Source organism: Lathamus discolor, chromosome 12 (assembly GCF_037157495.1).
Source record: "Lathamus discolor isolate bLatDis1 chromosome 12, bLatDis1.hap1, whole genome shotgun sequence".
NCBI lineage: Eukaryota > Metazoa > Chordata > Aves > Psittaciformes > Psittacidae > Lathamus > Lathamus discolor.
The window spans coordinates 11,461,201-11,473,629 of record NC_088895.1 but is presented as its reverse complement, the minus strand read 5'-3'; the positions used below and the strand labels follow the sequence as shown (position 1 = coordinate 11,473,629).

Genomic DNA, 12,429 nt, shown 5'->3' with positions numbered 1-12,429 from the left:
TCAAGCAGGAAAACCTGTGCTTGGAGCACAGGGAACACAGCACCATGTCTCCCAGAGCTGCAGGAAGATGGTTCACAGCCCCACTTCTCCCTGTATGCTGTCCCACCATGTCTCCCATCCTGCATCCAGTCACCATCTCTGACGGCTGAGACTGGGCAGGTGAAGGCAGAGCCCCCAGTGCTGGGGCAGCTCAATACCGCTGCTCCCAGCATAGCTCTGACTCTCTATGATGCTAAATGGGCAACAGCCTCCCTTCGCAGCATCATGCCCCTCCCAAGCCTGCTTGCAGGCTCCTCCAGAGCTCCTCTGCTCACAGCCTTGTAGGAAATGGATGCAAGCAACACACAGAAACACTGGAGGTGTCACAGCACTAAGTGTGCATCTCAAGACCCCCAAGATCTCTGTGGGAGAGCTGGATTCTAAGCTCTCCACGTCTCTCCCACTACTATTCATGCAACCAGCCCTTGGGTCTCACAGCTCGTCTGAACATCCCACCTTCCACCTGAGCACTGACTCAGGGATCTGATTCTTCTTTCGGAATCAATAATGATCTGGTTGAGGTCTGCTGCAGTGGACGTGCAACCTACTCCCTTCAGTGCCCAGCAGCCTCACTCTTAATAAGTTACTAATATTGCAGTCCCCTGCTTGCAAAAATAGTCCTGCCTTTTACTACAGTTGTAAAGTTAAGTACTATGGGATGCAGTTAAGTCCCTGCTCCCAAAGGCTGGAACTGAACAAGGCTCCAAACAGCAGCACACCATCTCCAGTGCTCAGGCTGGACCAGACTCATAAGCAAGGGAAAACACCATAGGAAATACTGCAGCTAGCGATGCTTTGGATACTCTTAAACCCCAAAACACAAATAGTACCTGCTGGGTCCAGGCCAAGGCAGGTCTGTGGCCACAGGGGGAGGTAGGCAGATGCAGAGAGGAGCATTAGATTGCCTCTCTCCCTCCACACTTGCTCAACTTCACATTGAAACCAGAATTTGCTATGCTAAATGTCTCCACCGCTAACAAGAAACAAATGTGGCCTCATGTTCTAGTTGCTGTGATCTAACAAAACAGACCATGGTAAACACTATAAAAATGTACTGGAGGGAACCACCCTGTGTTTGCTGGGAGAGGGACTGGATAATCTAATAGGGCTTTATCCATCTCTAATGTGTCTGAAAAAAAGAAGGGAAAATTGGGCCCTGTCCATGACATTCGTCATGTGCTAGCTATTCTGATGTCTTAATGCTGCAGAAATCAAATTGGAGTGAGGCTACCTATCTGCCTCCCAATCAGGACCTCGACCCAAGTGCTGCTTTTTATGGCCATGCAGTGTGAGGAGCGCTGATGTCAGTGGTGGCACAGGCCAGGCCAGTTTTTCCATCCCTATCTCCACGTTATCTGGAGAGATGCTTCCTCTGTGGTCACCCCACTCTCCTCATGACATGGATAATTGTTCATTCATGGACCTGGGGATCAACCAGCAGGACCTTCCTTTGGCTGAAAGCATTTGCAGGGACAAGGTACCTGCCCAAGAGGTTAGCACTTATCTGGGTATTGTGCTACCAGCAGCAATACTGGCATGGTCATGTCTAGATCTCTATCTCGGCCATGGTAACGGCCAAGGGGCGATTCAGTCACCTACCCCAGCATCTCATGGTGTGCTAGGTACCGGCCCAGCCCTCATTCAAAGAGTTAAGGGTCTCCTCCAGCTACAGCACCAAATCTGCCAGCCTTCAAGAAGACCTCAGACACCCTCCAGCACTTCAGATACACCTACAAGCCTCTGCTCAGGTGGTCACCAGAAGTTATTCCCACTCAGCTCATTCTCCTCTTTGCACAGGTACAAGGCAGAAGCACCCTGACCCAGCTCCCAGGAGCCCCATCCCCATCAGCACACTGGCTGCTGACTCCAGAGTGGAGAGAGAAGAGGCCCCACTTGGTTCCTGCCCGCAGCTACAGGCTGCACGGGCAACCCTGTGCTACTCCTGACACGCAGCCAGGTTTTCTGCAGTCGCTCCATCCCCTTCCTTTTCCAAGCATCCTGGATTTGTTATCTGCTTTTTGAAAGCTGCTGTGACCTTGGCACAGGAACGGACAAACATCAACCATCAGAAAACAGCACCTTCTGGAAAGCTACACAGAGCAGAACCACAGCCCTATTGCAGCATGCAAGAGAGACCTCCATCTGGGGAGGGGAGGAAAGCAGCATTTGGGGGGCTCAGAGAAGGTGCTGCTGAGAGGCTGCAAGTGCAAAGCAGTGCAAAGCGCTCAGCCCGACGTTTCCATGCGTTCCTCCAGCTCTTACCTGGCCCTTCCCGCGCCGCCGGTAGTTCCTTCTTACAAGGTTCTTGTAGTTCTCATTCTTCTTGGTCAGGTAGTAATAGAGGACACAGTCTGCCACCGTCTGCAAGGACACAGCGAGTCAGGGAACAGCAGGTCCCATCCCATTGCACTATCAGGGCGCAGACTTCAAGGAGCAGTGCTCAGGCCCTGCCATCGCCAGGTCTGCTGCTGCTTCTGAAGATCTGCAGCCCAAACACCTCCCTCCCAAAGCCCTTCACCGGAGCTGGAAGAGGAGGGCAATGCACATTGTCCTAGTACAAACACTGAGCTCTTCCAAGGGACAGACTGTTGCCATCCCACAGGCATGCTGAGATGGAGATGGGGTGCAGTGCAGAAAGCACCCCATGTTGGATGCTAAGCAGGGGAAAGGGCTGACCCCATATGACTGTGGCAACTAAATGCAGAAGGAGGAGAGTCACCCTCTGTCAGGGTTATGTGAGGCATGACCTGCCATGCAACTGTCAGCTGGTGTTATGTCCAGCTGTTAAGCTCACTGGCTCGAGCTCGTATGACTTTCTCATGGTCAGATTGAGATCCTGGCACGTAGGAGCCACCATCCCAACTGCATGTCCAGCAGTTGGCTCTATGAGCACCATCCCAGATCGGACACATTAGGAAAACATGGAACCATTGCTGGGACATATCCTGATCCTGAGCAGCAGAGTGTTCCACACTGGGAAAAGCCCTTTGCTGAGCTGTCTTGGCACCTGAACGCTGGTCTTGGGCTACACTTTCATACCCAGGATCTGCATGAACAGACCCATCACACCTGGAAGCACCCAGGAGCAGGGGGCTGCTGCGTGCTCCAAGGGGCTGCGCTCTCCCTGGCCCTGTGCAAGGAGCAGAACCATGTGCAAAAACAGATTGCAACTTTTAAAGTGTTAATTGGATCTCTTTCTAATCTAGCCCTGATTATACACACACACAAGAACACAAAAACTTACAGTCATCTGTTCCAAGGGCTAAGATCACTATTTTTTTCATAATGCAATTTAAAAATCTATTAATTCATTACATTGAGCCATACTTTGCATCTCTCTCCAACAGGATAATGGATGTGTTCTGTATCATAATTACAGCCTGATTTACAAATGAGTGCAAATAAAATTAGAAGACATTTTACAGCTTGGAACACAGGCTGGATTGTGAGCATCATCCAAGTCCCACCACTTTCGGCTTCAGCAAGTGGGAAAGGCTGGAAAGCGCCTGGGATCTTACAGCAACAGCAGCAGCACAGGGTTGCTGCTGGCCTTTGCTTGCTTGCTGCTTTGGAAAGAAAAGTCAAGGCCTTAGGAATTATTTCCCCAGCCTGAATCATGCAGAATCAGAGAATCAGGATGGAACCTCTGCAGGTCACCCCCTGAAAGCAGAGGGGTTCCCCCAGAGAGAGTGGACACTGTGTGGATCGAACACCGCATGAGATGGGCAGAGGATGCAGCTACCTACAAGCAGCTCTCAAATGTCTCCTGCTCAGGGGAGCACCTGGTCCATCACTGTCTTTCCAGGCTGTTTGTCCAGGATCTGCCCCTGTGGCCAGTTCCACAGAAGGTACCTGGCCTTGCTCCGAATGGGAACAGGGACTTGCTCTTCCTTCAGATCTCTTTTTCAGACCTTTCTTCCATCAGCAAAAAGGAAAAGTCCCAGAAGCACAACACAGGCTTGGGAAAGGCCAGGCCCTCCCACAAGCTAAACACCAAGGGGAGGTGTGTGCCCACATGACACCAACCCAAACTGCCCCAAGAACTGGGACTCAGCCCACCCTCAGCATCCCTGACCAGAGCAAAGAGGGGACCCCTCTGCTTTGTGCTGGGCAGCCCGTACCCACCCCGCTGTGTGACAGCCTGGCTGGTGCAAACTGCTCCAGGAGATGCTGGGAAGCAGCTCGCCAGGCGGATCACGGAGGGCTGCAACGCCTACGTGCCAGGCTGGATGCGTTCACACATCTCCCGGCTCCAAACTCCCTGAAGCTGATTCAGTCCGTTGTCTCTGCAGGGAGCCAGGAGGCATCTGGACCATGACCAGGCCTCTGAGCCACCACCACCCACAGGTGCCCAGCATCCACTGGCTGCTCCAGTACCAAAGGGAGACGTGATGGAGAAGAGACAGCGTGAGGCAGGTTAAAGCCAGGCAGGGATGCTTACCTTCCTGTCCAGAAAGGATGCAATCAGGCCAAAGTTCTTTGGATGCTGCATGAACCTGAGGAGCAAAAGGGAGAGGGTTAGCACGGGCTCCGGCTCTGACCCTCTTGCAGCTGGGCTGTCCTGCCCTGTGTGCCTGGGGCAGCAAGAGCAGGTCCCCGAGGGCCCCAGGGGTTTGAGAAAATATTTGTCTGCTGCTCAGCTTCCCAGAAAGGCAGGAACTTTATATTTAGCCCACTGCAGCCGGGCTGGTCAGCAGCTCCGATGAGCAGATGTTCATCACAGGGTGGGAGAGGGCAGGGGGGCTGCTCCCAGAGACACCCAAGCCCACACCAATGGCAGGATGGGCACAGAGCTGCACACGTGGTTGAGGCTTCAGGATCTGGCAAGGAAAGGGTGAAGAACTGCCATCAATGCCCAAGCATCCTGCAGCATGGCTGGGGGGGCCCCTGCTGCTGAGCGGGACCCCAGGCCTGGCTGGGCTGTCAAGAGCAGCTGCAGAGGACAGGAAGGGAAACCCAAGCCCCAGGAGGAAGCTGCCACGTTGCTGAGTTGCTCAAGAGATCCCCAGTGCCACGGTGGCTGTGAGGAACGCTGCCTCCTGCCCAGCAAGCAGAGGAGCTGTCAGCAGGCTCGCCCCTGGTTCCGGCAGCCCATGAGGGTGCATCACCCGCTGTGGGAAGATGTCCCCAGGCACAGAGATGTCTCCTCCAACAAATCCCTTTGCTTAGCTGGTGGGGAAGCACCTCAGGCCAGCAAGCCCTTGGCAGGAGGTGCTCCTGCTGGCAGGGGGATGGTTAACCACTGCATCACCAAAGCACGAGGGGCCCGGTGAGTGGTGACTTTGCTCCAGGGCTGCCATCAGCATGGGCTTTGCCCACAGGAGCAGAGTGGCCGGTGTGGCACGTGTGGTTTGTCAGCTCTCTGGAGCTATCGGCTCTATGCCCCATGGAAATGGATCAGAGGGAAGAGGTGGGTGAGCTGTGGTGTGGGCGCTTAATGGCATCCCCAGTCTCTATCCCACAGGCAACTGTGGCCTTTCTATCACTTGAAGGGTAAACCTTACTCCCCCAGATATAATACAGACACGAAGAGAGATCCCATCAAAGCATGTTAATGAGAAAAAAGAAACCAGAAATGCTGGGGGTGAGGGGACAGATAAGAGCTGGGCTGCTCAGACAGGCTGGAATCAGAGCACAGAGCTGGAGAGGCACCCAGCACAAACCAACAGGCGGGGTTTTCAAGGCCATGTTATCAGTGATGCTAACACAGCCTTGTGAGCAACGCAGACAACAATACATTGTTTTTCATAAGCCAGACTGTGTCCCCATAACAAGGATGGATGCTGTGTTCTTATGGTGCCCAGCACAAGGCCTTGGTGCCTGAGCACGACCAAGGGGTACCACAGCCTTCACCAGCAAACCACAGCCCCCCTGGCAATAAGCTCTCAATAGAGAGACCTGAAATCCTGCCCAGAAGCAAATCAAATCAGACTCTTCCTCGTGGTTATGTTTTGACAGCTAAGACAGTTCAGACCTGGAGCTTGTCAGCCTTGCAGTGCCTGGCTGCTTTCTCCAAGAGCCCTCACCATGAAGGCTGAATAAAAGGTTACATCAGGTTTTCATGGTCTCAGGAAGAGGCCAGCTCTGGGTCACAATCACAGATGACACAAGTCTGGTTCACTTTAAAAACCCAGGCTAGAAGCAACAGCACAGCAGGCAGCTCAGCTACCCGCACACTGGGATTGGGGCGGGAGCTGGGACAGGACCCATGGCCCTCCTTACAGCTCCTAAGTACCAACCTCTTCAGATGAGCTTTGTGAGAGCCCTGAAATCCTGCTGTATTTATGCCTCAAGCTCTGCATCACCCACGGTGATGACACAGAAACCACCGTGCACAGCAGGATGCATGAGCTGGGTGTGGATTCTTCCAACCCCATTAGGCAGGCACGGCCCCGCCATTAAAGACAAAGTAATTAGTCTTTGCGTCATTTGCGGGCAAGCCTTGCTGTTTGGGGTGTCACATTTTAAGGCTAATTAGCAATGAGGATTCTCCTCTACCAAAGGCTTGGAGGCGGTTTGCTTGTTTTGTTCTCTTTCTTGGCAATTAGTTATTTCAGCAGCAAACAGGAGTCGTCACAAGCAGGGACAGGAGGAGGGATCCCGGACATGGAGAAGCTTCCAGCATGGCTGGTTGTGGGCCTGCTGCTTACCCATGGAGCTATCCCATCATCGTATGGAGGCCAGATGAAGGAAGCGCTGCTGCAAGGGATGAGGTGGCTGTGATGCACCCACATACCTCCATGTCCCTCATGTCCACAGCAGTGAGCTGGAGCTGAACTTCAGCTCTGTTTTCACAGACACATACGGTACATTTGGGGCACCACAGATTCTCTGGTCCTTCAACCTGGGCCCTCACTGGGCTATGAGATACAGGGGAGTCTGGATGTGAGGCTAAGCTGGGACCCACAGCTTGGCTGACAGCACAGTGGTACCCAAGGGAAGGGATCAGCAATCCCCCAAGTGATCTCAGTTGACAAAGTGAAGCTGTTCTCCAGCACTGCTTGCAAACAGGAGAAAGCACCGCAGCCAGAGTTTGCATGTGTCTGATGTGGGAATGCATCCATGGAAACAGCAGCTGGTGGCAAATCCTGCACAGAGCAGGATGGAGCACCGAGGGACCGGCGCCAGCTGGAAGCTGCAGCCTGAAGGGGTCTACATGGGGGAGCTGGATGTTGACAGCCCCGAGAATCCCCCTGGACACGCAGTGCCCAAAGGACAGCATGCAAACCCAAAACCAGATGAGCGTGTGGAGCACTGGGTTTCACTGGTGTTATCCTTCAACTGGCTGACGGGGATGCAGAAGCACAAAAACTTCTAGTTCTCCCCATGAGCAGCAGCTCTGCTCAGGCACGCAGTCACACCAACCATACAGAAAGGCCTGAGGTTTCTGTGCAGGTGCATCACTCTGTGCCCAGGCCCAAGGCAGCACAGACTACAACTGTATCCCTGGGGAAAATCCATTCTCCTTGGGAAATCCATGTCTCAGTGCACTGGGGACCTGGCTAAAGCATCGTATGGGTCCTGTCTGCACTTCCCAAGGGCTACACACAGAGATGTATGGGCTGCACTCACTTTTCCCGGAAGGTCTCCTTCTCCTGCTCGCTCCACATGTTCATCACCTGCCGGTCCTTGTAGACCTTCATGGGGTCATCCATGAGGCCGTTCATGTTGATGAATTTAATGCGCTGCTGGTCAGCATCATAGAGCATGGGTGGGATGACAGCGAGCTGGCGCATCTGCTTCTCCAGGTTCTGTGGGGAAAGCAGAGAGAACAGTTGGTCAGCACCACGGGCCCGTGGGGACCGAAGGGGACAGATGTTCGAGAGGAAAGGACAGGCGGAGGAACAGGAGAATTCAAAAGCAAGCACCAGACAGCTTTATTGCTGGAGTAATTGTAAATGAAACGCTGAAAGAGGCTATTGCTGTCAGCCAGGAAATAATGAATGTTTCAGTCTGAAATAAAGGCTTTAAGATACCGTGTGGAAATGTCTGACTTAAGCAAAAAAGCTCCTGACCATGACCAAGACAAGTCAGAGCAGCAGTGGCACAGGGAATGCAAACCCCAAACCCATGGCCATATGGAGGGGTTCAGCCCCCCTCCCCCCCAGATTCCAAGGGAAGCAGGTCGGCCCTCAAAGCCTATTGAAAAGGAGAGCAGAGGGAGATGTAGTGTTTCCCTTCCACAGGAAACCTGATCTTGCTCCAGGAGGCTTCAAATGTCGCTGTAACAGGGCCATCATTCCTGTCTTTCCTCTCACTGCAAAATGCCGGGACATAACCTGACGCCTTTATTCCATCCTATTCAAGCACAAAGTTCATCCAGAGCCCTGGCTGCACACCAGGACAGGACAGACTGGGCACACTGGTTTCCTTAAGTATTTGCAACAGAGCAGCCAATGTGATGTCTCATTTCTGCTGTCCCTTGCCTGAACGCTGGGACTGTCCCTTCAGCTGAGCTCCTGCTGGTCCCCTGGCACAGAGGGATGCTCTGACCACCCTCTTTGCTAGCAGCAGCAACCCTTTGATTCCTGTCACCTGCAATGGCACTGGTCAGACATAAATTCCAACCTTTAACCCAAGAAGGCCAGGTCTCAAGTGTTGTTATGTTAAACTACAGCCAGATGCTAGTTCCTGGGAGAACAGTAATGTCCAATCCTTCCTGCAACCAGGCCTGCCCAGCACCACTCTGCTTCCCTGCTGTGACTGATCAGACCCATCCTCCTCTTCCTAAAACACAGCTCTCTGCACACACAGGAACGTTTCAACTCAGCCCATCACGTTCCTCATCCTCACTGGGATGCCTCCCATTGAGCAACCATCTGCTCAGATGCCCTGGGGGTGTCATCTCATTGTGGGAGGTCAGGACAGCTTGCAGCCAGAGCATCACCCCGGCAGCCGCAGAGAGCCCCAGCCAAAAGGAGAAAGCCAGGGCAGGCAGAGGCAGCAGGCAGGCGCACTGCCTGCAGCAGGGCCTCTCCCTGCGCCTGGAAGGGTGTCAGGGTGCAGAGACACCCTGCAGCAGGCAGCCAGACCTCGCTCCTCTCCAGCAGCGTGCTGGGGCAGAGAGCTGGCCTCTGCCACCAGCGGTGCTCCCTGGCTCTCACCTCCCTGCTCCTTCCAACCCTATGGAAGGGCTGGAAGCTCCTCTGAGACAAGCACAGCAGTGCCTTGTGCTCAGCAGAACACTAACAGCGTGCCGTTCAGCAGCACACTCACTGTGCAGGAGGCTGGAGGCAATCCTCTAACGCTCCTCTTGGCCATGACCTCTGCAGAGCTGTGAAATTTCTCTCTGCTTGTGAGATCCATGTCCTCCAGGTTGTTGCCTTCACTGGCTAACAGCAAACTGCCCGGGAACCAGGGCAGGGAGCGACCCGTGGTGCACAGGCTGCCAACATCTCAGCTATTGCTGGGCAATGGCTGCTCTCCCCTCCCAAATGCAATCCATTCACTGCAGCTCGCTGCCGTGCCAAGAGAGTGGAACCCTTGTGAAACCAGATCCAAACGAAGCCAAGGTCACGGGGATGTTTCAAGATGAATGGAGCACTCCCAGAAGATGTGGGCCAACTGGCTCACGTACAAACCATTCATTCCATAGGATTCCCCTGTGTCGAGCCACACAGCCCATTCAAAACAAAATGAAATGAAACAGAAAAACCCCTCCACCCGGCAGCCAGGGTGCTGGCTCCTTTCCTTTCCCTTCCCACCTCCAATTCCAGTTTGAACCAATAGCCAGGAGGTGGCTGTGAGTGCTACCCAGGAAGAGCAGCATCCTGAGGTTTCAGGTCCTAAAGAGGCAGTTTAATGCTGACCACCAGCTCCTGGGGTGCTTTGCTCCCTGTTTTGGTCCTGCAGAACCATTGCACAGCCCCGTTACCTGTCTTGGGTGGCTGGAAAGATGCTGCTGGGTATCAAATGAACATCTCACTTTGGATCCTGTCCAGAAAGAGTTATTAGGCATCATGGCAACTTCCCCAGCCTCACCATGGCCTGAACTTAGTGGGATTTGTATCTGATTTCCCCATGGGACCTGGCAGTGCGCTCTTGTCTTCCTCAGAGAAGAGTGGAGTGAGGAGTGAAGAGGAGGAGAAAGGACAACTCGGTCTCACCTCTTGTTCTGAGAGGCCGTCGATGATTTCTGACACCTCATGCTCGCTGCGTGCAGCTGACATGGAGAGCCCACTGCTGCCCCTCTGTCCTACCCTGCTGGGAAAGGGCAGTGAAACACTCAGACACTGACGCTCCATTTCATAAGCAGCAAACCACATCTGTGACAGCTCAATGGCTCTGTTGTCCCCCTTGCTGACCTCCATCACGCCCATATCCAACACCCCACCTCATCCCATCCTGCAGGAATGGTGCCTGCTGAAGCCCAGCTTCAAGCCCAACTTCAAGCCCAACTTCAAGCCCAAGCTGAAGCTGGGCTCCAACAGCACTGTTCCCCGTGATCCCCAGGTTTAGGGCTCACAGCACAAGAGCTTCAAACCCCCTTCCTTACCTGTGCCGACCTCCTGGAATGCTACAACAGAAGGACATTTCATACCCAACCATACACTTCCCCATATTTTATCCTGCTCATCGAACCATAGCAACAGTGGCATCAGTGTCAGCACCAAGCCATTAGCACTGTGCCACTGCATCTGGTTTGCAGATGCTGTGGGAACTTTTAAATCAAAACCAGCCACTGACCACCCCCCCCCCCCCAATATCCTTCAATGTACCAGCCACACGTCCCCTGCAATTAAAACTTCTCTTATTAAGCAGGTAATGAATTCAAACATTTCTTCCTCAGTACCATTTCTCCCTGTCTCTTTAAGACAAAATAAAGCCACTACCTAGGAAGTCTGGACCCATCTAGCTGTTAGTGGGGCATAAGATGAGGTGCTGGCAGAGGGGGTTTGGGTTCTGCATGCATCAGCTGCCCCTGGGCAAGATCCTGGGACTGAAATGGGAAGGATGGAGAGTTTTCAGCAAGATCATGGATTCATGTCTCCTCCTGGCACAAAATAACGTGACCTCAAATTGCGCTTCCAATAAGGAGGAAAAACTGGACAGGGGATGGGAGAGACAGAGGGCATTGTGCTCCCTTCCTATCATTTGGAGTCATTCCTATAACTTCTACACGTTTCTTATCCCTGCCCATGCTCTGATCAAAGCATATGCATGTATTAAACAACCAACATGACCAAATGCATCTGCAAGTCTCGTACACCTTAGTTTGGGCCCACCACTACGGCAATAGTTAGCACTGTCCTAGCCAGGTGCTAACCCAAGAGAGCTGCCCCTTGCTCCAGTGTGGCGAGCCAGGAGGTCAGCAGCAGCAGGGACACAGGCAACCACATTCCTGACATTTTTCCTTCTCTTTTGGCCCTGGGCTGAGGCGCCCTGGGGAAAAAGCAGCAAAGCCGCTCGTCTGCTGGCTCCTGCTTTGACCAGACAGGGAGAAACGGGACTGACAGCCACGGCAGCCCGCTCCTCCCGCAAACAAACCCCATGCCCATCCCCATAGAAAAGAGAAAGGCTGTCTGATACCAGCTCAGCCCCTTCCTACCGCTTCTCCTCTAACCTCTGCATGCGCTCTTGCAGTTCCCGCTGCTTCCGGATCTCCGGGAATTGCTTCTCATAGTATTCCCGCACTTTGCTCTCTTTGGCACGGCGCCGGGGGTTATTTTCAATGCGCTCCACTTTTTTTTCCCAGGCCTCCATCAGCTGGTCATAGCGCTGGCAAAACTTCTGTTCCTGAAGGGGCAGAGGGGGAGCTCAGGAGACTGCCTGGGAAGGGCAGCCCCTCCAGGCCTGTCCCCCCATGGCTGCTCGGGCTGAGCGTGAGTCATGGTGCTTAAAGGAATATGGTTCATTAGGACACGCTCCAGGGTCTGTGATCAAACCCAGGGTGAATGCTCAAAACAGGACCCTCAAGGCTTTTCCCTTCCAGCCCCACCACCTTTGGTGAACCGGGACCCTCACGCAGTGTGGCTGACCAAGGGCATACAGCGTGGTGATGCCACCAGCTCCTCCACCATCCTGGAAAGCAGGAGCATTTCTCCAGCTGCTGCTCCTGCTTTCAGGCCCAGGAGCAGGATAAGCACATCCCCACTGATGGCAAACCCAGGCTCTGCATGGGGTTTCCATGCCAGGTCCTTCTGGGTGACATTCTCACAGCCAGCCACCCAACACAGGTCCAGCACTGCACTTCTCCCTCGTATTTATAGGGCTGGCCCGATAACCATGACATTGAAATACCACTTAAAACACGTCCTCTAAGTGCTCCTGTCTCCTCTGGCCACTCCTGTCCTAGAGAAGAATGCCCACGGGCAGGCAAGGTCCACACCAAGGAGACAGCAGTGACAGAGTGACGGTGTCCATCCTCATGTGAAGGCAGCTGGGTGACCA

The 12,429-nt window shown here is 53.6% G+C and overlaps 1 protein-coding gene across 14 annotated transcripts in view; it reads right to left on the bottom strand.

The window, feature by feature from the left end:
- Nucleotides 1-12,429, bottom strand: part of NCOR2 (nuclear receptor corepressor 2) — a 229,705-nt gene that overhangs the window by 71,402 nt on the left and 145,874 nt on the right. For 8 of the 14 annotated variants that reach the window (XM_065692712.1, XM_065692720.1, XM_065692710.1 and 5 more), the window contains exons 10-14: nucleotides 11,588-11,775; nucleotides 10,146-10,242; nucleotides 7,612-7,790; nucleotides 4,481-4,535; nucleotides 2,302-2,400 (exon numbers count right to left, since the gene is read on the bottom strand). In XM_065692712.1, coding sequence (XP_065548784.1) covers nucleotides 2,302-2,400; nucleotides 4,481-4,535; nucleotides 7,612-7,790; nucleotides 10,146-10,242; nucleotides 11,588-11,775 — 618 coding nt within the window. The remainder of the gene's footprint in view (nucleotides 1-2,301; nucleotides 2,401-4,480; nucleotides 4,536-7,611; nucleotides 7,791-10,145; nucleotides 10,243-11,587; nucleotides 11,776-12,429) is intronic. The other 6 variants (XM_065692715.1, XM_065692713.1, XM_065692718.1 and 3 more) reach the window with 3 other exon arrangements.